The 25,538-nt window shown below is 42.9% G+C and overlaps 1 protein-coding gene across 3 annotated transcripts in view; it reads left to right on the top strand.

The window, feature by feature from the left end:
* The window catches only part of PRSS8 (serine protease 8), a 687,619-nt gene that overhangs the window by 637,967 nt on the left and 24,114 nt on the right, over window positions 1-25,538 (top strand). The window contains exon 1 of one of the 3 annotated variants that reach the window (XM_042472882.1): window positions 14,177-14,424. The exons of 1 other annotated variant lie outside the window; for it this stretch is intronic. In XM_042472882.1, coding sequence (XP_042328816.1) covers window positions 14,370-14,424 — 55 coding nt within the window. In that variant the 5' untranslated portion in view covers window positions 14,177-14,369. Of the gene's footprint in view, window positions 1-14,176; window positions 14,425-25,538 lie in introns of those variants that run through there. One more of the 3 variants, XM_042472884.1, reaches the window with a different exon arrangement.

Here is a 25,538-nt window from a genome sequence, read left to right as displayed (position 1 = left end):
CAGTTCAGTCTAGTCCTTTCTGAAATTAATTTGTATCCCTTTTAGCATTTATTCTGCAGCTTGCTTCAAAGTTCATTGGGGACTTTCCCTCCTACTTTTTCGCATGCATGACAAAGCATTCATTCTTCTTTGTGATCTCTGTGAATCCACACAAATGGGTTATTCTGCCCCTGCACAGCATTTCCGGATCCTACTGGAATTGCTAGGGAAGTCTTTTGGACAGTAGCTCCACCCTCCCACTATGTAGGTAGTGTGTCTTCCTGCCCTTTCTCAGTTCCTTTCGTCTGCTGCGTGAGCAGCTTAGGAACCTCACTTAGAATCATTCCTTCCTTAGTTTTCACTTTCATTTATTGCGTTGGCTCTGACTACGATTGACTCTTGACTACTTTTTGGATTGTGAGGGTGGGCGGAGCTTCTACCAAAAAGTCTTCCCTAGCAATTCCAGTAGGATCCGGAAATGCTGCGCAGGGGCAGAATAACCCATTTGTGTGGATTCGCAGATGACCACTCAAAAAACCACAGCTACAGGTAAGGAATCTGCCCCATTTACAGCTGGACTGTCAGTAGAATGACAACCAACCCCATTTTTACCCTTGAGGCTGCTGTGGGGGTTTAACCCCTGGTTTTCCATTAAATGTAAGGCTGTTCCTGAACAACTGGCGCCAAATGTGAAGACTTTCACAAATCTCACTGACAGCTCTTTATCTCATTACTTAATGCTCAGTGCATACACAAACAAATTACCTATGTAAGTATATAAGTTTTGAGCCTAATGCTCACTGAGATGGCAACCTGTAATTGGCTTTGGTTATAGGTGCTGACTGAATATTCTTGTATCCTTTGTGTTTGTGCCTTGAAGTTGCCTGTTGACTTATGAAGACCCCATGGATTTCATAGGGTTTTCTGAGGGGTGAAACGGAGGGCTGGGGAGGAGCGATCTCTGGCGATCAGGCAGGGACTGCAGCAGTCACTCGACCCTTTCTCAAAAGCAAGCTGCTTCATGTAGTTCCAAGCTGCACTGTCCAGGAGCTGAATTTAAATGGCTCCTTTTTGATCTGGTTCTTTGGACTGGAAGGTAGCATCAGGCATGCATCATGTAAACAACCCCCCCCCCCCAAGCAGCCAGAAACCGCTTTTGGCCCATGTGTTTTGTGTCTTAGAGAAGAAATATTCAGAAGTGGTTTTGCCAGTTCCTCTAGAATACAGCCTATAGCACCTGGTGTTCATTGGTAGTATCTCATTCAAATACTAACTAGTCTTGACCCTGTTTAGCTTCCAAGAGCCGGTGCCATTGGTGTATTTAGGCCCTTGATTAAAAATTACCTCTAATAAATAAAGATGTCAGAAAAGAAGATGGTTTTCCTGTAAGTGACTGCTTCTCAACATATTTGATGTTGTGGGACCAGCCACTTGTTTTCCTAATGTGCCAGGAACTGGTACCGTATGTGCGCCATGTTTCTCAGTTTCAGAGAAACTTGCAGACCAGTGCTTGTTCAGAGAACACCATCTTGAATAGTACTGCTTTAATGAACATTTTTGAGAGATGAGAGTAACTGAATCATATAATGCAGTTTATTTTATTAAAATAAGTGAATCAAACCAGATACAATAACAAATTCATCAGCATTGAGAAGGTTATGATCCCATATAAATTATTCATTTATCTTTTTGTTTCCAGTTTATACAGTGGGCCTTTGGTATCCTTGGGTTTGGTTCCAGCCCTCCCCCCTCTCAATACCAAAATCCATGGATGCCCATTGTATACAATAGGGTGATAAAATAGCATTCTTTATATGAAATGACAACAGCAAGGTTTGCTTTTTGGAGAGAAAAAACTAATATTTTCAAGCCGAGGATGGTTAAATCTCTGGATACAGAGGGCTGACTAATGTCAGACTTTACATCCAGGTACAGCTTCATGCTACAGTGAGAATTTGGGTCTCAACCTCCATCTGATACATAACTGTTTTCAATAAATTATTCTTCCCTTGTTACTCCATTTTGCAATAATATCCTCCAAGAGTCTTCTGATTCCTACATGCCACTGGTTAAGGCCAAGGTCTCACTCCACTCTCAAATGACAGGGTTCCACATCTCCCTGCTGATGAGATTTTGAAGAATGCATATTATTTCTAGAATAAAAGTCTATAAAGAGATTTAATAGATTCTTTTATGATCCTGAAGATTTGTGCAGGTGTCAGATAATTATTAACGGGTTTCATTTCTCCATCTTTGACTTCCAGTTCTGGTCTAGGGCAGCAACTTGCAAGTGGCCGTATATGTAAGCAACCCGTGTTCAAATTCTGGCTCAGCTTTGAAAGTACAGACGAGTTACTTTGATTACAATATAAGGCTGTTGGGCTAAAACTCCACAAAGGAATGTCAGGTTTTGTGTCTAACTGGCAGAACAGGGAATCAACAGGCTCAGTCTGGGTAGGTCATGATATAAAATTATGCTTCATTTCCTTATTTTGTTGTTAACCACCCTCGAGTCACTCATGGCGACCCTGTGGATGAGACATCTCCAAGACTCCCTATCCTCCACTATTCTTCTTGCAGATTTATACCTATGACCTCCTTAATTGAGCCCATCCATCTGTGAGCTGCCTCTGTTTCTAATTCCCTCTACCTTTCCTAACATTGTCTTGTGCCTTCTCATGATGTGGCCAAAGTATGACACTTTCGTTTAGGCATCTGTCTCCAGGAAAAGTTCAGGCTTGATCTGTTGTAGGACCCATCTATTTGTTCTTTTGGCTGTCTGTAGTGTCCTCAGCACTCCAGCACTACATCTGAAATTAATTTAATTCTTTTTGTCCATTTTCTTAAGGTAATGTAACGGATTCTCCCTACTTCTTGTAGTCTTGGATTAAGTGCCTTATACACCAGGGCTGTTTACATCCATGTGCAGTTGTCGCCTAGTCACTCCTCCCTAGAGGCAGCTGAATCATAGCCCCGAGCAAAGCATCCAGGCTTCTATAAAGCCACCTGTCCTTACCCTGAAGATAGTTACACTTCAAAGTTGAGAACAGATCCTTGTTTAAATACTAGTTTCCGTCCTTCAAGACATTAATAGCACCTGCCATGTAATTTGTCAATTAATCTCTTCAATTACTGGAGGCCATAATGTTCTGTAATAGTTCATTTCTGTTCTATAAGAGTCCATTTCCGTCTGTCGGGGAATCCAAGACAGATTGAGAATTATGTAACGATAGCGTGGATGTCATCGGTCTCTGTTAACCCTGTGCATTCTTCCAACTCCCTTGGTGACTAAGGGCTGACTAAGGGGGATGGATGACAAGGCAGGTGATCTTTAGGCTTGCACAAGGGTGAGGTGGACAATCAAAACAACAGAGGCATGCTTTTGCAGGAAGGAACATTGATGTGATCTAGCAGATAGATAGTTGACTTAGATCCAAGAGATCTGAGCTTAAATTCCTACTTTGCTATGAACCCCTCACTGGATGACAAAGTGCCAGTGACTCATTTCTCAGTTCACCCTAACTTGCAAGCTTGCTGTGAGATTAACACTATTCCAAAATTCCTTAAGAGTAAAACTAAGGGACAGACACAATAAATCATACTAGAGATCTCTTAATTTTGGATCTTTTAACTCTTAAAATATAATGGTTTGAGTATTGGATATACTGTAGATTGGGAAGATTTTGGTTGAGGCCGGTCGGTCAGTCTACCTGACCTTATAGAGTTGTTAGGATAAAAATATGCCATGCACTTTATGGAGGAAAGATAAATACATTCACAATTCACACTCTTAAAGAAGGGCAAGATTTGGGAGGGGGAATCAGAAAATTGTTCATCTGATAACACAGCTGCAATCTCTGCCAGTATAAATCTGTTCCCTGGAAACTTGTTTTTGCCAACCACTGGAAACTCTGAAGTTCTTTTTCTTTGTTGATCCTGTGTTTACCACAGGGAGGCATGCACAGCATTTAGTAAGCAAGTAGCAGAAGAAACCAACAGCTGCTGTTGTAATCATTAGCCAGACATATTCTCCCTGAAGGTGCATTCCTCCAGCAAGAACGTCTGGCACGTGGTCTTTGTGCATCTAGGCTTGTAAAACCAGTTTCTGATGGCGACCACTAGAAAAATGATATTCTTGGCCAAGATCAAGAACAGAGATAAGTACCCTAGTCCCAGGCCAAAGGGGATATGTTTGCATGGAGAACTGGATCTGCCACTTGTCCCTTGTGAGAAATGCTGACTTGGATCCAGAAGTGGCACTCCACAGGGAAGAACAGAAGGAGACACAAGGGTCAGCTTTCTTGTTAAGAAATGTTACCTGCTTTGAAGCTAACAGTTTCTGGCCTCGGAACACACCTTGCTAACCCTAGATATTATTCTAGTAAGGAATGCATGGGAACAGTACTCTACATGCCATCAAAGGTATTGTTCCCTGCATTACAGCAACACACATTCTGTTTCCGTTCAGATTAAATCAGACCAAATGCTTGGTCCCTCCTTTGCAGAGATATGCCATCCATGATTCTAAGGAAAGACTTCTCAGAAGAATATTTTGGATTTACCAGAAGACATGATGTGTTAGGATCCAATAAAGCTCAGCAGAACCCATCACACCTTTGAAGGCAGCTTGTTTCACTGCCAAACTTATCATTTGGACATTTCCGGACAGGACATCTGTGGATGTACAAAGTGCTTTCCCCACCCCATTAAGTTAAAGTGTGACTGCATTATTGAGCTCTTTCTTAATCTTTGCCTAAAATGCGGGTGTCTTCAAATCACCAGTCAACTTATGGTGATCCAATTATTTTCATAGGTTTTTCTTAGGCAAGGAATATTTATACATGGTTTGCCATTGCCCTTCTCTGAAATATATCCTACAGCACCCACTGGTCTCCCACTGGAGTACTATACAGCTCTAACCCTACTTAGCATCCAAGATCAGATACCAACATAAGTACTCCAAGGTTAATTCCAGTCCAACCTTGGAAATTCCATAATTATTCAAAGGTTCCACCCTTCTTCAAAACAGCTCAGGGCACTATCTACAGCTCTTCCGCACTTTCCATTTTATTATTAAAACAACCATGCAAGTTGCTCAAGTTGATAAAGCTGATCTAAGGCCCAATGGTAAGTTTTATTTGTGACTGGGCAACTGAACATAGGTCTTGTAGCCTGGCACTAAGCCAGGGCCAGGAACATTTGTTGGGACTAGAGGCAAATTCTGCAAACCACCCTCCACTGGCTGAATGTCAGAGCCATGTCTTTGGAACCTTGACTGAGACCTCATCTGCTGTTCCAACAGTTGTCTTGGCTGGGAATCCAGTTTCATCTGCCCTTCACATTCCATGACTGAGCAGCTCAGACATCACTTCATTTACCATATACTGTACTTACTCCCTGGTCTGAGAAGGTGTGAGCTGTGCAAAGCAGTGGGCAACCCCTCAGCAGGTGAGGCCAGTAGAGCAGGAGGTCCTAAAGTGAAGGAACACCCATTAACCAACTAGAGGAGTGGCTAAAACCTCAGAAGAGGATCAAATTTCAAAATGACCTTAATAGTTTAGAAAGCTGGGCCAAAACTGACAAAATTAATTTCAATATGGAGAAATGTAAGGTACTGCACTTAGGCAGAAAAAAATGAACTGTGTAGCTATAGGATGGGGGTCACCTGGCTTAACAACACTACATGTGAAATAGATCTGGGAGTTCTGCTAGACCACAAGTTGAACATGAGTCAACAGTGTGATGCAGCAGCTAAAAAGGACAATGTGATTCTAGGCTGCATCAATAGAAGTATAGTGTCTCAATCGAGGGAAGCAATAGGTCTGCTGTATTCTGCTTTGGTCAGGCCTCACCTGGAATACTGTGTCCAGTTCTGGGCCCCACAATTCAAAAAGGATGTTGAAAAGCTGGAGCGTGTCCAAAGAAAGGCCACCAAAATAGTGAAGGGTCTGGAAATCATGCCTTATGAGGAGAGACTTTGGGAGTTGGGTATGTTTAGCCTGGAGAAGACATGGTTAAGAGGTGATATGATAGCCCTATGTATGTTTTTGAGGGGGTGTCATTGAGGATGGAGCAAGCTTGTTTTCTGCTGCTCCAGAGTATAGGACATGGAGCAATGGATGCAAGCTACAGCAAAAGAGATTCCACCTCAACATTAGGAGGAACTTCCTGTTCAACAGTGGAACCCACTCCTTCCTTGGAGTGTGATGGAGTCTCCTTCCTTGGAGGTCTTTAAGCAGAGGCTGGGTGGCCATATGTCAGGGGTGCTTTGATTGAGAGTTCCTGCATGGCAGAATGGGTTGGACTGGATGGCCCTTGGGGTCTTTTCCAACTCTTATGATTCAACAATTCTAACTGGATGGGGAACCTCTAGGGAGGTCAAATTAAGCCCAAATACTGGAGGTTCTCCCTTTCCCTTCTCTAGGCATATCACACAAATATGTGACTACTGATTTAGAAATGAGGAAAAATCAGCTTCAGAAAATGTTGCATAACTCTACCTAGCTTGAAACATGACTGACAAGTGCCTGTTCTTTGTGGTTTCTCTGCAATTCCATGGGCGGATGATACACGGTGAACACGGTACAGAGCTATACCACTCATTAATAGAGGGCTGCTAATGTTCTCAAGGAAGAGAGACAGAACAAAGTGGAAGGAATAGAATGAGGAATTGATTTTCCCTGCTTCTGTATCTTGAACAGCAGCCGGAATGGCAGGAATTAGGCAGAGGTTCCAGGTGTGTACATAAATTGTAAGGAAATGCCCTACTGCTAAATGTCAGTGTGAGCCACAGGAGCAAGTGTGGTAAAAGAGGCAGCAACCAGAGCTACATGAGACAAAGGCCCCTATCTTTCAGTTTATTTGTTTATTACTCATTGTATCCCTTGACAAGGAAATCCTTTTCTTTAATTCCAGACAAGAGTGAACCAGCAATGATTATTCCGGGGTCAAATGAATGCACTCTACATGTGCTTAGGGTCACTTTTTTCTTTATTAGCGTCGCATGTAAACCATGATTACAGCCACCAAACGGGAAAGTTAGAGAGATTTTTTAAGCCAAACGCTTAAATGGCAGTTAGAAGCTAATCTAAATAGCACCCATAGAGAATGGATATTCCACAGCCTTACCGGCTTATTTTGAAAGGTGGTGCTGAAGACGGGAGAAGTGTAGTACTACCATCACAGAGGTAGTATTAGGTGACTGACCAACTATGGCCCTTGGATATCACCTCTGCTCTGACATTACTTCCTGACATCACCAGAGAGAAACACAGCAGTTGTTTCTCTATTATGCTCTATGACTTGATTAATTAATGACAATCATTAAAATGTGAAGGACTTTGGTCAGCAGAGAATCAAGGCAATCCTAAATCACACTAAAAGGAAATGCAGTTCAATTTCAAATCCTTTGCATCCTCAGAACAAAATTTCACCAGTTGAGGCATCTGAACATCCAAGAGAAGACATGGTTCCCCAAAGGGATCTTTTTGGGGACCTGGATTACATAAGCATTGCAAGTGAGTTGTAGTCTACGTTATTTGGAAGCATGAATGTCCGACTCAAAAGACAAAACATAGCCTGCTATCTATATAAGGCCAGCCCAAGGTATTTAGCAGCCTGATGCAACAGAGCAGATGCCCTAGAAGCTGACTAGCAGCAAAATTCTGCTTTAGCGCTGGCAGTGTGAAGGTAGCTTAAGAGACCCGAAAGTTATGTGGCATACACAAGTTTGTTCTCCAGGAGAAGAGAACAGCCAAGGAGTTAATGAGGCATAGTTGGTAAGTTGCCACATCTTGATCCCGCCTAACCTCACAATCTTGCATTTGAGGCAGTCCTCTCAATTCCTAACAGTAGGGATGGGACTGTTTTATATCAGCAGCGTTGACAAAGTGTGGCTCAGCCGTCTCACACAGCCTGCAGTGCTGCTTTTTTGGCCCGCAAACCCTCCAAACTCACTGGAGTCCCTTTTTTTTACTGCCACAAGGTGAATTGCTTCTTCTAAAAGCTTCCAAGAACAGCAATTCATCTTTTTTAAAAGGGTGCAGGGCACTCTGCAGAGGTCTTTTTTAAAATCTCATTTTTCAAATCTAGAAGGGGATTCTGACCACTCCCTTTTTGGGTTTGTATGTGTGTTTAAGGAGCATTTTTGGGAGACTATGCAGCTTCTGGAAAGTCCTAAGGGCAGAAAGTTGGCCCTGGGACACAATGTAATTGCCCACCCAATGTATAGGAAGGCAGTTACCTTGAGAGTGCTTTCCCCTAAACAGTATTATATAAGTCAAGTACACATACACTATATGCATACCATTAGGAACACAGAAAGCAGACTCTGCCTTGGTTACCATTCACAGGTAGTGCCCAAATGTTTATAGTTCACTTGCTAATAGGTGACTTTATGGAGACATATTTGGATTTCCACTTTTGACGTATTTGGATTTCCACTTTGGCAAATCTTCCACTAATGTGAGCCCATAACTTGGAAACAATTTCAAAGGCCCAATCCTTGCCCAAATTTTATATATATAAATATTGATACCTAGACTTGGTTTAAATAAAACCACTTATGTTAATACAGTATATGTCTTTATATGTGGTTTGAGCTTTTCAACATAAATCATTTGGACTAATATGGGTGTCACTAAGCCAAAAATTTAACTTGGAAGCTAAGTAGGGTCAGTCCTGGTTAGTACTTGGATGGGAGACTGCAATGGAATACTAAATGTTGTAGGCTATATTTCAGAAGAAGGAACTGGCCAAACCACCTCTTCAGTATTCCTTGCCTAAGAAAATCATGGGATTGTCATAAGACAACAGGTGACTTGAAGGCACACACACACACAAATACTATGAGTGTATTAATAAGAAACAAGTCTAAACATCCTAAAGTCATCAGATCCCATCTGGTTTTGGAAGCTAAGCAGAGTCAGCCCTGGTTAATACTTGGATGGGAGGCTCCCAACAAATCCCAGGTACTGTAGGCTATATTTCAAAAGAACTGGTAAAGCTACCTTTGTCTAAGGAAATGCTGTTAAATTCACGGGATTATGATAAATCACCAAGTGACCTGAAGGCACATACAGTACACATGTATTAAAGGGAAATAAATATTTTATCGGGGGGGAAAAATCCTTTCTGGATTACCCATGTCTTGTAAATTTCTATTCCTTCCCAATTTACTAGCTTCTTGTCCCAAAGATAACACTGGTGGAGGAGGATGGGTGGGTCAGTATGTGAACAGAGCTGGGGGTCTAGCTTCATTGTTGTCCAGACGCTTGTCAGAGGACTTCTCCATTCTCCTTCTGAGGACATTGTTTTTTTCTTGCAAGGGAAAGGAGGAAGCGCAGACCAGCCCCAACCCTCCCTGCTGGGATTTATTTAGCACCTTGATGGATGAGTGCCTCCTGATAACACTTTAAACAATGCATCCTCCAAAGACACACAGACTGAGAAGGAAATAAAGCTGGGTGAGAGCACCTGCTCACAAAGGGTTGCCATTTCCCCCCTTGTCAAACCTCCTCCAGTTAGCAGCGTGATAGGCAGGCGTCCACCCATGGAGGAATAAATCTGTTTAGTTTACTGAATTAAAATCAGCTTACTCTACTGTAACCATACACCATATTTTAAAATCTTCTCCAATCACCTCCCTACAACAACCCTGTGAGGCAAGTTAGGCCGAAAGAGTTGGCTGGTCCATGAAATTCATAAATCAGTGTACTTTACACATCCACCAAGTTTTTAAATCTTTTCTTTAATCAAAAACATACACCCTTGATGTATGAATTTCACAGCCGAGAATGAACACAGCAATATTGTGCCACCCACTGTAATCCAGTTTGACCCTGCTTTAACTGGCCACATGCCTCAGTGCACAGCCGAGAATGAATATGGCTTTTTCTGACAGCAGGGATAATGTTTCATCCATTACTCCACGTGGATCTAAAACTGCCTTCACACTTGTCTGGCAAAACATGTACACTCAGAAAGCTACACCCCTTACACAGCCCTGGGATGGGAACGGCAGCGAGGAGAGCCACAGAAAGCACCTGCCCTTTCGTTTCTTGTCCCCTGAGGCCTCCTCACCTGTGGGCTGTGACAAACCCCAACTCACGTGCCGCAGGACAGGAAACCTTTAATTTCCCTCTTGCTTCCTGACGTCTGTTGAGTCACTGCACGTGTCTTTCAGCTGGCAACGCAAAGCTTGGGAACTCGTGGAATGTCCAAGGACTGAGCCGGAGTCCACACCGTGGGAACCTGTGGCAGGCCAACATGATGCGGAAATGAAATCATGGTTAATATAATTTATAGCCCCAAATGTGCCACTTTTATTCACCGCAGCCTCTATCCCTGCTCCGTTCTCTCTCACACACACACACACTTCATTCTCTCTGTACATCTCTGATCCAATATGTCTCCCTCCAAAGCAATTTCATATCCACACCATCCACTCAATATCACAAGATCCCTCATCCACAGGACATCATCAACATCATCATCCTCATCATCCTCATCATCATCCTCATCATCATCATAATCATCAAGCTTTATTTATAAAGCACTGTAAATTTACACAGCACTGTACATATGATCAGTTGAAAAAAACAGAATAAAATAAAATAAACCTGCCTATGGCGTACATTCTGCAACAATAATTAAAACATCTCTCTCTGGCTTTGCTTCGTGAATGAAGATTCAGGAAGGACACATCCCGCGCTTTGTACAAGCGCGTTGGTGACTAAAAAGGCCAATCCGGGAGAAACAGGTCCGGTTGCAGAAAGCACAGCGGAAAGTCTCCTTGGGTGATGTTTCCGGGTTGCGGTTCTTTCTGCGTTGTCGTTTCTCTTCAAGATTCGTTCGGCGTGAGCTTTCGAAAAAGGCTGCAGCATCGTGGATAGTGCGTCTCCATGCCTCCCGATGCAAGGCCAGGGCAGACCATTGTTGGTGATCAATTTGGCTAAGCCTGAGGTGTTGTTTCAGGGAGTCCTTGTATCTCTTCTTTGGGGTGCCCCTCTTACACTGACCCGTGGTGAGTTCACCATAGAATACTATTTTTGGGAGGCGATGGTCCTTTATCCTAGAAACGTGTCCTGCCCAGCGCAGCTGCGTCCTCAATAGCATGGCCTCAATGCTGGTGATCCCTGCTTGCTCAAGGACAGCAACATTTGTCACATAGTCAGTCTAATGTATATTTAGAATTGTGCGTAAACAGCGCTGATGAAAGCGTTCAAGGAGTCGTAGGTGCTGGTGATAGGTGACCCATGTTTCAGACCCATAGAGGAGAATAGACAGTACAATGGCTCTATACACACTGATTTTTGTGCTTCGCCTCAAGTGTTTGTTACTCCAGACTCTTTTGTGAAGCCTTCTGAATGCACTATATGCCTTTGCCAGTCTGTGATCGATCTCTTTATCAATCTTGGCATCTGAGGAGATGATGCTTCCAACATAATGCATATTAATACATATTAACATTTAAATAAAATATAGCAAACAACAAATAAAAATAAACATAGGATAACCATCATGTCATTTTTAAAATTCCACTTCTGCCTTCACTTTGTTTGACTCATCATTTCCTCATTTCTTTATCCCTCCCTCCTCACAATATTTTTGCCTCCTCTGCCCATGTCCAGAACTTGCAAAGTTACTTTTTTGGGGCGTACAGTTGGCTAAACCCTTGGGCTTGGGATGTTGTTTCATTTTAAAATGTTTTATAGAGTTTTATCTTTTTAAAATGTATTTTTATTCTTTTAATAGCTATTTTAACATTGTGATAATTGAATTTCTTGTTAATACACCTTTTTTCTATGTTTTTAATTGTATTGTTCTTTTAATATTGTGAAGCCGCTCTGAGACCCAGTTGGAATATGCAAGTGCAGGATGCAAATAAATACAACAACAACAAACCCTGTGGGATTCTAAGGTTCGTAGATGTAACTTTTCCAAGCACTGTATATTGCTGCCTCTCAGCCCAGTTCATATTCTACAGTCCTTATTTTTTCCAGTTGGATTTACAAGCTACTTTCCCCCTAATGTTGAGGAAAGGTCTTCCCTTGCTGACAGAAGGGCAATCTCCATAGGTAAGGAGCTCCAAAGCCTAGGCTCTGCCATTGAGAAGACCCTAATGTGTTCCCACCAATTGTATCTGTGAAGGTGGTGGAACTGATAAAAAGGCCTCTTTTGTGGATCCCAGGGAGATCTGTCAGATACCTTGGACCTAAGCTGTTAATAGCATGTACTGTATCTGTAAGAAGTCTCTCTACATTCACAGAGGGTGAAATGACACATCTTTTACGCTTGCCTTTTGAAATAAAGGTTATCACCATTTTTAATGTTTCACTACGTTTTTATCTGATGGTGGCCTGCCTAGGTTAGAGAAAGATAGTGAAGGACTAACTTGGCCCTGCATGGCAGAAGCTTGAGCCTTCTGCAACTTATCTTGTTTGTTTTCTAATCTTTAAAATGGAAGTAAAGGGACACCGTATCAGGATGAGCCGTGAGAGAAGGATAGGCGCAGTAGGGTCCAGTCCAAAATTTCTGGACTCAAATCCAGTCTGAGACAAAGACTTTGCAAGTAAATTTGGGTAAGTCCATCTCTTTCTGCCTCAGTTCTCCTGCTGTAAAAATAGATTCAAATAGGGGTGTTCCAAGAATAGATTGGAGCAACCTTTTTCCACATTGTTTCAGATTACAATCCCCATAATTCCTGACAAGTGGCCATACTAGCTGGGGATAAAGAGAGCTGTAGTCCCATCTCAAACACCCTGGAGATCACCAGGTTTGAAAAGACTGAATGTTAAACCATTTCCATATTTAAAAGCAGATTAGATAGTTGGCACTGACTCATTTAGTGATACAAAGCAAGTAAACTGTTGTTTTCCATTCAACTCTCTTATGCTAATGTCGGAATATGCAAGCTTTAGAAATTCACAGAACCGTTCTTCCTGAGGAAAGTCCTCCAGAAATCAAAGAGCCAAATCCTGTGCATGATTTAGGAAGTTTCAAACCTACTGAAATCAAAGTACAGTACACAATTCTGGATAAAGTGCTCTCCTTAAACCAGATTGGTGCTTATTCTTGCCTGAAGCTCACCAGCTAAGCCATATAGCAATAGTCCATTCATTTTCCCTCTACATTTTGCACAATATTTGTAATAGATTAGCACCATTGCATTAACACAATTATGTAAAATATATTAAACATTCAGATGAGCATAATATCTGTAGATCAGTAGATCAGTTAACAATATCTGATACCGTCAATATCCTTGCACCTATTGCTATCTCTTGGTCTATTTCAGAGGATTCTTGACATTAAAAGGGTGGGGAGGGAACCTATAGTACATATATTCTGAAGCTTCTGAACTCCTACAATTTATTGTATTCTGAAATACAATAAATAAAGTAAGTGTCATTTTTAATTTTGTTGTTGTGTGCCTTCAAGTTGTTTCTGAACTACTTGATGACCCTAAGACTACCCTGGGGTTTTCTTGGCAAGATTTATTCAGAGGTTTGCCATTGCCTTCTCTTGAGGCTGAGAGAGTGTGACTTGCCCTAGGACACCCAGTGAGTTTATCTGGCCAAGAGGGGACTCGAACCCTGATCTCCAAGAGTCACAGTCCAACAGTCAAGCCACTAAACCACACGGCACATGCCATCTTTAATATTAATAATAATTATGGGAATTGTAGGTTGTTGTGGCAACAAAGCTCTCTGGCAAAGATGGCTCAATAGCTCTCAAAATTACAGATGGCAGAATTCCACAGCACTTAGCCATAGCAGTTAAAGCAGGACCAAACTGCATTATTTCTGCAGTGCAGCTGCAGGCAGCCTGGGACACTCACTGTAAAAAGCAGCAGAAAAAGTGGGAGGAGACAGGGCCAGCCAGGGACTGTTCCTTGAAAAACTGCTCTGTTGTTTGCAAAACTACACTTCCCAGAATTCCAAGCGGAGTCAAACCGGATTATTTCTGCAGTGAGGATGCAGCCTTCGTTCAGTGGAGAAAACCAGCCTGAAAAGAGGATGGAGAAGGAGGGAAGGGAGGGAGTCATGAGGAAGTCCAACCAACAGGTGAGCTGCCGCCGACAGGTGAGTCGTGCCGCCGAAATATGCAAATACACCCCTTAGCGAGCCGCTGATTGGCTCTGGCGCACAGCCCAGCCCGCCCCCAACAGGTTGGGCGGCTTGTAGCCCTTCTCCCCAGAAGCAAGGCTAGAGTCTGGGCTGCCAGCCTCCTCCTCATTCCACCTGTCTGCTGGGTTACCTGTTGGAAGCACCTGGAGTCTCCCTCTCTCTCTCTCTCTCTCGCTCCTTCCTTCCACCTTCGCCTGCAGCCACAGGAGCCAACGGGATTTGAAAGGCTGCAAAGCACCACCTTCACGTCGGGAAGAAGCCATGGGGAGGCAATGGGGGCACCTGGGCCTTGGAGTGGGCCTTCTGCTGGGATGCGGTGAGTAGCGAGAAGGCACATTTACCTGGAGATCTTACTCTGTGTAGGAGTCTGGCCCTGGAGGTGGAGGAGAACTTCTTTCCCACACCTGGGGAAGCATACCTGGATGTGGAGGGGAACTAGAACTTCTTTCCCACACCTGGGGAAGCATGCCTGGATATGGAGGGGAACTAGAACTTCTTTCCCACACCTGGGGACGCATGCCTGGATATGGAGGGGAACTAGAACTTCTTTCCCACACCTGGGGACGCATACCTGGATGTGGAGGGGAACTGCCCGAATGGCCCTGACGCTTTGGGGATGCTGGGAGTTTTTGTCCCAAAAATAATCCCCCCTCCATTTAGCACCCACAGGTCCTCCTTTTCCAGGACCTGCCCTCCATTTCAGCCCTCTGTCTGGGAGGAGTGCCAAAAGGGCCTCCATGTTGAGCATAGCTAAACAGCATGGATGTCTGAGTGTTTTTAGCCTGTTCTTTAGTCAGGGCCTCCATGGTTCTGGAAGGTCCCTACTTTTGGCGGGGCCTTGTCCTCCTTTTCAGTGAGGACATCTGGTCAACCTAAGCGCCCTTCTTTACCGCACCTTGGGAAGGATACCTGGAGGCGGAGGAGAACTGCCAGAATGGCCCAGGACCTTTGGAAAGGCTGGGAGCTTTTGTCCCCAAATACTTTTTTTCAGCTCTGTGGTTAGAGGGACCAGATGTCCTCCTTTTCCAGGATGTGTCCTCCACTTCAGCCTTCGCTGTCTAGGAGGAGTCGTCCAGATGAGCTTATACTTCTAAGAGTGTTTTTAGCTTTGATTTGGCATGTCTTACATTTTGCAGTGCCTTGTCCTCCTTTGTGGTGAGGACATCTGGTCACCCTGTTTGCAGCGTCATCAGCGTTGTTGTTGTTGTTGTTGTTGTTGTTGTGTTCTTTCTCACTTGTGGCAACCTTAAGGTGAACCCATCATGGGGTCTTTTTGGCAAGTTTTTCCAGAGAGGGCTTGCCATGGCCATCCTCAGAGGCTGAGAGAGAGAGCAATTTGCCCAAGTCACCCAGTGGGTTTACGTGGGTCAAGCCAGGATTCAAACCCTGGTCTCCAGAGTCCAGTGCTCAAACCACTACACCATGCAGTTTGACACCACTTTAAGTGCCGTAACACTGTCCTATGGACTCCTGAGATGTGTAGTTTTACAAGGTCTTTAGCCTTCTCTGCCTACAGGTTGCTGTAGGATGGAGCCATGGCTGTTAAAGCAGAGTCAAACTGCCTTATAGATGCTCCCATTGTCTGTCTATACAGTCTGCTCTCCATATCCAGAAATTCTTTATCTGCGGATTCAATCCTCCATGGCTTGAAAATATTCAGGAAAAAAAATACACATTCCCAAAAGCAAACCTTGATTTTGTCATTTTATATAAAGGACATCACTTTATTATGCCATTGTATTTAAGGAGACTTGAGCATCCACAGATTTTAGTATCCTGGAACCAAGGCCCAGTGCATACCAAGGGCCCACTGTACTAAGAAGAGTGCTAGGTGCTATACATTTCTTTTCCCCCTCATCTAGGTCTTTTTGCTTGCTGGTCATTTCCATCTCCTGTTGAGGGCTGAAGTCCGGTTTGGCAACCAGGCAGTTAGTTAGTAGTTGCAACCATTGGGTCCTGTGTCTCTTTGCTGGGTGTGTGGGCAGTGTCTAAGTCCAGTGGCCATGTTGAAGGAAAAGATGAGCCACCTGCCAGGATCAGTAGCCGAAACGTGTGATTTGATTTGAGGGAATTGTTGAGACACTTTAGAAGCTGGGTCAGTGAGTGTTTACCTGGATGTCTCTTGAGGCAGGATAACTTATTGCTTTGTCATGGTGTATATATGTGGAAGACGAATCCAAGTGATTCACTCTTGGTCAAGAGGCATGTTGTTGGCAGGAGTTAATGACTTTAATAGAGGTGCTGGGGTTCACACTTGCCTGGAAGCTCTGCTTTGGAGCATTGGTCATCCCTGGCCTGTGGTTTGTGGGGTCTGAATGTCAAGTTATTAATTGATTAAGAAAAAGGACTTTGTCCATGCAAAAAGAGAATCTTGTCCTTCATATTCCTTTGCACCATTCCAGATTTGATCCACTAGTGAGTTTAAAAAGGACTCATCACAATCTGATGTTGTTGTGTGCCTTCAATTCATTTCCAATTTATGACAACCCTTTCACAACATTTTCTTGGGTCCAAAACACATTGCAGGAATGATCCCAGTTCGAGACCACTTGAACTGCCCTGACTCACTGCTAGGGAATTCTGGGAATTGTAGTTTGTTTTGACACCAGAGCTCTCTGACAGAGAAGGCTAAAAATGTCTCACAAAATTGCAGTTCCCAGAATTCCTTAGCATTGAGCCAGGGCAGTTCAAGCAATCTCAAACTGGAATATTTCTGCAGTGTTTTGGACCTTGGCAAGATTTGTTCAGAGGAGATTTGTCATTAATTTCCTCTAAGGCTGAGAAAATGTGATTTGCTGAAAGTCACCCATGACTCAAACTCTGGTCTCCCAGAATCCTAGGCTAACACTCAAACCACTATGGATGCATCTCCACTGTAGAAATAACACAGTTTGACACCAGTTTAACCACTGTAGCTCTGACCTATGGAATCCTGGGATTTTTACTTTTACAGAGTCTTTATCCTTCTCTGCCAAAGAGCTCTGGCACCCCACAAAACTACAAATCCCAGGATTCTGGAGAATGGGGCCATGGCAGTTAATGTGGTGCCAAACTATGTTATTTCTACAGTGTAGATGCACTCTACACTACACCATCTGCCACAGTCTGACATAGCCTGGGCTTAAAAGGAGCTACAGAGATAAGCAAAACTGTACCAAAATCTGATTTTAACAAATATCATTCATGTATTTTTGTTTTCATCCATCATCCATTGCCTTGGAGGGTTCTGGCAGGCTAAGAGGTGATACAGAAATGCTTTAAATAGATAGATAACTGTCACTGTGTATCATGTTCTGTTATGTCTGTATGGATGCACAATTTATGACACCCTGATGTTCTGGAAGAAAGAGGCAACTCTAAAGAAATACTCCAAACATTTGTTGTTGTGTGTTTTCAAGTTGTTTTCAGCTTATGGCGAACCTATCACAGCGTTTTCTTGGCAGGTTTCTTTTGAGGGAGTTTGCCTTTGACTCCCTCTGAGGCTGAGAGAGTGTGACTTGTCCAAGGTCACTCAGTGGGTTTACATGGCTGAGCCGGGATTCAAACCCTGGTCTCCAGAAAACATTCAGGGGGCAGCTGTGTTTGCAAATTCAAACAAAAATCCACCAAACAGTGATACAGTACTTTGATTTGGACAACCAAAATGCACAATATACATGTTGCAAGCTTTCAAAGCTTCACTGGCTTCTTCATCAGGCCAGGTGTTACAAACCAAACAGGAGGGGAAAATGTTTTTGAAGATGTTAGTCAGAGGCCTTCATTTTGCTGTTTCTGTTCTTAGTTAAGATGTTGTTGTTGTTGTTGTTGTTTTGGGGGGGAAATCTCTGGCAGGCTGATCTCTTCACAGTCATAGTCCAATGCTCAAACTGTTACACCATATCAGCTCTCTGCAAAAACAACACTCCACAAATAAAGAGCATTTAGTATACTACCTAAGTTACTATGCAGCTTAAATTGTCCTGCTGGGGAATAGATTAGCAGCTGTGGCTTTAAGAATCTATATTGTTTACCTGTGGGGTGTGTGTGTGAGTGAGGTGGGAGTTGTGTGATCCTGGGTGGAGGTGGCATGGGTGGTCTGAAGTCTTTTCAGCTGAGAAAGCAAACACATCTTGGTCTTCTAGCCTTCTTCCTGAAAGCAGTTTTTGTGTGCATGGCGAAGGGGGTTGGGGTGAGATGGTGCGACATTCCTAGAGGACAAAGGTCTTGGAGTGTTTTAGGAAAACATAGACTGGAAGGAAAGGGAGAAGGTGGGAACTGCCTTTCTGGGGACCTGCCTCAAACTAGGAAGGAAGGAAGACTACAGAGAGAAGTGTCACTCCACTCGGGGGCCACAACCGACTGCAATTCCCAGAACTCCATAGCCTTGAGCCAGGACAGTTAAAGCAGTGTCAAACCCAATTATTTCTGCAGGGTGGATGCAGCCCTTATCTTTTCATTTGGTGCCTTAACAGACTACAATGGAAAATAATTAATTTTTCAGAGTGATGCCCTGTCTTTTCCTATACAAAAATATGACCAGAGGGAAGTTTTCATAACTGTTACTGCACATCTGTGCAAGAAAGGGTTATACTTGATGAGTTTCTACCAACTGCACAGTTGTTAAATGCACAGGTGTCCAGAGAAAACATTGCAGTCTTAGGTTGGAAGTTATGTCTGGTCATTGCTATGCACCTTCAAGTTGACTCCTAGAGTTTTCTTGGGAAGATTTGTCCAGAGAAGCTTTTGCCTTTGCCTTCTGCTGAGGCTGAGAAAGTGTGACTTGCCCAAAATCTCCAATGGCTTTCCATGGGAAAGGTGATGCTTTATGTTTTTATAAGGAGAGTCTTAGAAGACCATCATATTCTTTGATCTGGAAATCCAAATACCTGTTTCTAGATGTGTGGAAGTTGGCTTGGGCTATTCATTGATAATAGCCTGTGCATGCTCAGAGGTTCTGATCATCACTTGTAACAGGTGCTGGGACATTTCAAGGATATGGAAATAAAGTTGGATTCATTGTCCAGCCTATACTCAGTTATTGAGGCTGCAGGTAGAAAGGAGATTAAATGGGTAGATACCAGAGTTATTTGGCCAAGTAGCCAGAGACTCCATGTGTAAAAACCTTTTGCTTGGTAAAAGAGAGTTCAGAGATCGCCTACAAAAGGAGCAGCCGGTGACTGGCTTGTATGAAACTCCCGTTATCTTTTTTTCCAACAAACCCGAAACTATTTGTAACCAGATACCTGGAAGAGAAGAAGCTTGAAACTGAGCCCGTGGGAACAGTCTGCCGTCTTGTGCTGTTAATGTGCAATTGCATGTCTGTCGTTCCATGGCATGTGCAAATCCTGGACTTGCGTATATGAACGCTCAACTTTGAAATCAACCTCTGCTGAGCCTTTGAATGAGTCTGTGATCAAATATAGTAAAAGAATCAGATGTGTTGTTTTCTGTGCCCTGCAAGTGTGTGGATGTGGAGTGGCTCATTTGAACTGAGGTTCTCCGGTATAACTTTGCCAGCTACATTTTGGTGAGAATAAAGTAAGGAGCACTTCTGAGCATTTGACGACTGTCTTTTCTTGAACACTGAGTACCTGGGTTTCTGCCTGAGTGCCTGGGTTTCTTCACCAGGGATTAGAAGGCATATCTTTCTAGGCAGCTTGAACTTTGACACCTTTCTTATTAGAAACTTGTTTCCTGTATTGACAAAGATAGAGATTAATGTGCAAGGCATACCTTGCAGATTCAAGTTAGGTCAGATAAACAGGACTTGCAAGAAACTGCTGTAGTGTTGATTGTTGCTTCTGTTCAGTGTTTTATTCAACTATGCTCTCTTTCAAGAAACTCCGTTATATTCTACTATTCTTTAGTTTTCTGTGTCAATCAATCAATCTTTATTAATGCTTAAGCCAAAGGCCATTCGCATGATAAAATATAAAACCAGTAACAGCAATTCAGAATTATAAAATATTCCATCAAATAACATCCAGGTTTAATACATAATATACTCCCAATCAATTAAATAAGACAACGTTAAAAAAAAACCACTTCAAGGTTTGGGTAAAATCATCCACCTAATAATCATTGAAAACATTTAAAAAACAAAAAACAAAAACAGCTTCAAAGTTTAGATAAGGTCATCCCCCTGACAATCAACTGCAATGTCTGCTATTACCCTTGCCCGAATTTTGATTGCTGCTGAAGCAAACAGTGAAACCTTATAAGTTACTTTAGAATCGATATCAGACAAGAGATAATAAATCTTTTCGGAAATGGCATTAGACTGTAAATTGGACAGAATAGATCCCATAAATTTAGTTCTTGGACCAGTATATAGTGAGCAAGAAAACAAATAATGGGGCAAATCCTCGATTTCTGGGGCTCCACAAATACATAAACGGGAATCCTTAGGTATATGTGAATATCTACCGTCAATCATGGCTGAGGGCATTGTTTGGAAGCGAAGAGCTGTAAAAGCCTGTCTAAGCTTTAGAAATGAAAGATTCCCTAGGTAAACAGCCATCTGATGGTCCAATTTATATAATCTAAACCATTTGGAAAATTTCGAATTATTAATAGCCAGTCTATCCAGATGCACATCATGGTCAAAAATATATTCACGGAGCTTCTCTCTTGAATTCCAACTAGAAGAATTTTCAATTAGAGCAGGATATGATTCAAGCAGCCTCTGGTGTCTTGAGCTCCAAACTTTGCAGCTTGATAAATATTGAAAACACAACTTAGGAAAAACCTTAACCGTAGAATCTTTAACAGTTTTCTGTGTCTTTCCTAAACAGGCACTTAGTGTTCTCTGCATGAGGCTGTTTTAGAGCATTTGCCCTCACTTAATTCTTTTTTGTTTTTGCTTTGTAACTTTTGCAAACTTTGGGGTTCCACCCCCACTTGTGGGTATGTGTGGTATCATTTTGGTAGGAACAAATCCACCCTAGGAGAATAAGTTTGTGGTGTGTGTGAATTATAAAAAGACAGTGATTCTGTGGTATTACCTGAAATTAAACTCCACGTTCCTGAGAGAGGCACACACAGACATTCTGTTATACAGTCAGCTCTCCATATCCACAGATTTTTTTTATCCACAGATTTGACCATCCACGGCTTGAAAATATAAATTCCAAAAAGCAAATCTTGATTTTGCCATTTTATATACTGAACACCATTTTACTACCCCATAGTATACAATAGGACTTGAGCAGCCACAGATTTTGATATCCACCGATGGTCCTGGAACCAAATCCCAACGGATACCAAGGGCCCACTGTACCTCAGTCTTGAGAAGAGCTGCATCAATTGAAATTCTGTCTGTCACACATATGGGGAAAGTACAGAGCTGCATGCTGGCCAAAAAAGTGACCATCATAATTTATCCTTTGCGTTGTCTATGTGTGTGGCTTTTACTGATGGTCAGCTTGGAACCATCAGGATGACAAACTGGCCACCTGGAATATACTGCTGGGAAAACAGTTTAGAATTGAAAGGAATGGCACAGATGCTCCCTGAGGCATGTACTGAGAATTATCTCTCCAACATTATTTGAGCTCCATCTTGTGTCCTTTAGGTCTTCACTGTCCCCAAAGGATGAGACCTCGGAGGTGGGGTGGTGTAAGAGAGCAGGGACAGGTCAGATCGGTATCTTTCAGTGAAATTTTGTCACAGCGTGGGTGGGGTTGGCTTCCACGTCACCAGGCAGCCCGCCCAACCGGTTGAGCCTGGATCTATTTTTAAATGTCCTTATTTGCTCATATAACCACAACCAGCTAATGGCGGGCCAAAATAGCAAGCGATTTGTGCATGAGGAGTGGCTGTGAGGAATCGAATTGCTGGTGGATTTGGGCTGTGAGGTTTTGTGGCTTCTTCCAGCTTGTGGTGGAAGGGTCTGTCCTATTTGGGAGTTGAGAGACTTAACTAAAATTTGTGCCACACCCAGGTTTGATGGCAGACAGGTGAATAAAGTGTTTATGCCCCTGTAGGAGACTAGGATCAGTGGTTCAAATGTTTGTGTGAAGAGTCAGAGGATTCCACAGTTTGGTAAATGCACTTTTTGTGGATTACAACTCTTAGCCAATGGCCTGTTGGTTGAAGTGTCCAGGGAATTTTGGTTCATAAAGTAACATTTTCAAAGCTCTGGCTCCCAAAGTGATACATGGTATGGCTGGGAAAACTGGAGAGTATTCCTAGCCTACCTTGTTTTGCTACGGAACCAAGCAAGTTACACCAGAATCCTCATTTGGAAGTATGGGGACAAATCGATCCTTTGTAATACTCTAAAATAAGATTAAACTGGACATTACACTGAGCCATTTACCACCCCCTGGGTAGGCCATAGAGCCACTGAAGCCCCCCACCCCAGCCATTCATACCTGCTTCAGAGTAGTGGGATCACCCACGTATCTGGCTATGTCCCTGTAGCAGGATGTGAAGCAATTACACAGTCTGCTGAGGCTCTCTGCATCTCCAGAGGTGTCAGCAGATGATGTAATCAGTTTACATCTGGCTACAGGGAAATAACCAGAAGCTTCTGCAGTCCAGTCTGCTCTCCTCCAGGCATTAATAGCTCCTGTGGAGGGCTTGAGTTGCTGCTGTAGGGGGAGGAAGGGAATACCACTCTCTGCAGCAATCTAAAATAGACATATGTAGACCTTGGGTAAGCTATACTGTCTCAGCCTTAGAGGATGGCAATGGCAAATCCCCTCTGAAGTAACTTGCCAAGAAAACCCTATGATGGGTTTGCTTTAGGGTTGCCCTAAGTCAATAATGACTTGGAGGCAGCTGACAACAACAGGTGTAGGGTTAATTTATACTTACGTACATATTCCACCAACAAGTGTTGTCTACTCTCACCTGAAGTTCCGGGGAGGGGGGTCCCAAGACAGTGAAATACCTTTCCCATGAACATTCCCCCCCTCAATCTTTTGATGCTGCTTGAAAAGCTATTCACTTCCAATCTAACTTCATGGGTCTTTCTTTCTTTCTTTCTTTCTGCTTTTCCCGTTGTTTCATTTCTATTGTTATTACATACGGCTCATATTTTGTTTTTAAATTTCTCGGAGTGACCTTCTCTCTCCTTGAGACTTTATTTATATATAATTTTATCTTGCTTTTCTCCCAACACAGCTCACACCCGACATTAAAACACTACAGCTAAAGTGTTCTAAAATGCAAAAATAATAAAATATGATATCTGAACTTTTAAACATATGTTTAAAGCAAATAAAGGCATATTAGCACCTACACATTGTGCTGCCCCAGTCAGTTAAAAACTGAAGGCGTGTTTAAATAGAAAGGTTTGGGTCTGTTGACAAAGGTATTGCAGGGAGGGGGGCAACTGAGCTTCCCGTGGCAGAGTTTCATAGAAAGGAACTGCTACTGAGAAGGCTTTCTCTCCTTTTCGCCATGAAGGTGGTGAGACTGAGAGAAAACCCTCCCCTGAAGATCTTAAAATTCAAGTAGGCTCATACATACAGCTCCTTAGTGGGGCTCAGCTTCATTTCTTATTGCATAGTGCCTTCAGGAATGAGAAGGAAACATCAAATTTGGTGTATTCTCAGAGAGCCAGTGTGGTGTAGCAGACTGCAACTCTGGAGGCCAGGGTTCGAATCCCCGTTTGTCCATGAAAATCCCTGGGAAAACTGGAGACTATTTCTCCAGCCTACCTTGCTTTGCACTGGGACCAAGTGAGTTACATAAGAATCCCCATTTGGACCTATGGGGACAAATCAGCCATTTGTAATATTCTAAATTAAGATTAAACTGGACAAATAGGTTAATTTGCACCTGCACTGAGTGGGAGTCATACCTAGAACCAGCACTAGTCAAGAGATGTGTTATTTTGGGGAAGTCATGGCAAAGGCAACCCCCTTCTGAACAAAACTTGCCAAGATATCTAGCAGTAGTTCCATCTTAGAGTCACTGTAAATGAAGAATGACTTGAAGGCACAAAGCAACCATTCTCTGTTCTCTTCCAAGCTGTCCTGTCGCCATTTATATTGATACTGTGGCTGGGTGCTCTCCCAATCAGCATTGACTCATCAGTCAGGAATCCCTGGCATGACAAGCTTCTCCTCTCACAGAAAGTTCTTTCTTGGTTGCCAGGGTAGAAGGGAGTTCGTTGTGGCAAGAGAAACTGAGGTAGGAGGAGGGCAGAGACTCATCTAGCTTCTCATCCCAGAAGTTGCCAAGCTGAAGAAGAAATCTTGGAATGGCCCAGGAGAAACCACCTTTTTCTCTGTCTCACCATGATGATACCACCCAAAATGAAAAAGGCACGAGGACAGATGTGGTTGGATATGATAGTTTCTGATCTGGGTGGGGCAGATGCTCCTTGCCTTCACCCTGGAAGGGTTCCTCAGCCTTTCTCAATGGGTAGAATTGGGAAATCCACCTATTTCACCAATGTGAGAACAACCGCCTTTCCCACAACTATGGCATCAAATGTGGGGACCTTCTAGATGCTCTCATGGTTCCTGTGCAAGATTTAATTCCTTGATTTTCCAACTGGACACTACCCCCATCAAATAACTGCTACCACTATAGAGTTGGAGTTTGTTGTGGGCCCAGAGTATCTGATCTCAAACTTTCCAATAGCCCTTATCTAACATTCTCAGAGGCACAAATGTATAATACAAAAATGATTTATTGACTAGAAATTGATCATAACATCAAAAATTACTGATTTAATACATCTAGAATCTAACAGACCCTAACTCCAACTCACATCTCTCTCGTATTCCTAACATAGAGACACTCATATCTCTCCTAATCCTAATCGAGTTGAGTCTAACTAATAATTTCTATCTCTGACTGATTTTGCCAATGTGTCTAACTCTTATTTCTAACTCTGACAGACTCCTCTCTCTTAGTCTTTCTCTTGATCTGATATCCTCACTGGGTGCACCTTACTAAAAAAAATCTTCCTGTTGGATTTCTGCCTGCTCCTTAGCTGTTATCAGTAGAGTGGCTTGATGACAAATGGTTTGCATTTTACAGTGTCAGATCTGCTACTTTAAAGGCAGATTAGAATTACATTATTTATATCCTGGGAATCAGCGTGATGTAGTGCTTTGAGCGTTGGACTGGACTCCAGGAAGTCAGGGTTTGAATGACCACTCATCCATAGAAAGTGATCTTTGGCAATCATTTACTCTCTCACCTTCAGAGAAAGGCAATGGCAACCCTCTTTGAACAAATATTCCAAAGAAAATTCCATGGTAGGCGCACCATAAGTCAGAAACAACTTGAAGGCACACAACAGCAATGAATGTATACCTTGCCTTTTAGCTAAAAAAGACTCCTAAACTGGCTTACAGATAGTTAATTTAATATGTCCTGTCCACTTAGGGTTGCCATAACCCGGTTGCAACCGGGTTTTTCCCGGTTTTGGCTGCACCTGCCCGGTCACAGCACGGGTGCAGCCAAAAACCGGGAAAAGCCTGGTTG

This window comes from Sceloporus undulatus, chromosome 6 (assembly GCF_019175285.1).
Source record: "Sceloporus undulatus isolate JIND9_A2432 ecotype Alabama chromosome 6, SceUnd_v1.1, whole genome shotgun sequence".
NCBI lineage: Eukaryota > Metazoa > Chordata > Lepidosauria > Squamata > Phrynosomatidae > Sceloporus > Sceloporus undulatus.
The sequence above is the reverse complement of the archived record's forward strand: the minus strand, read 5'-3'. Positions and strand labels throughout refer to the sequence as shown.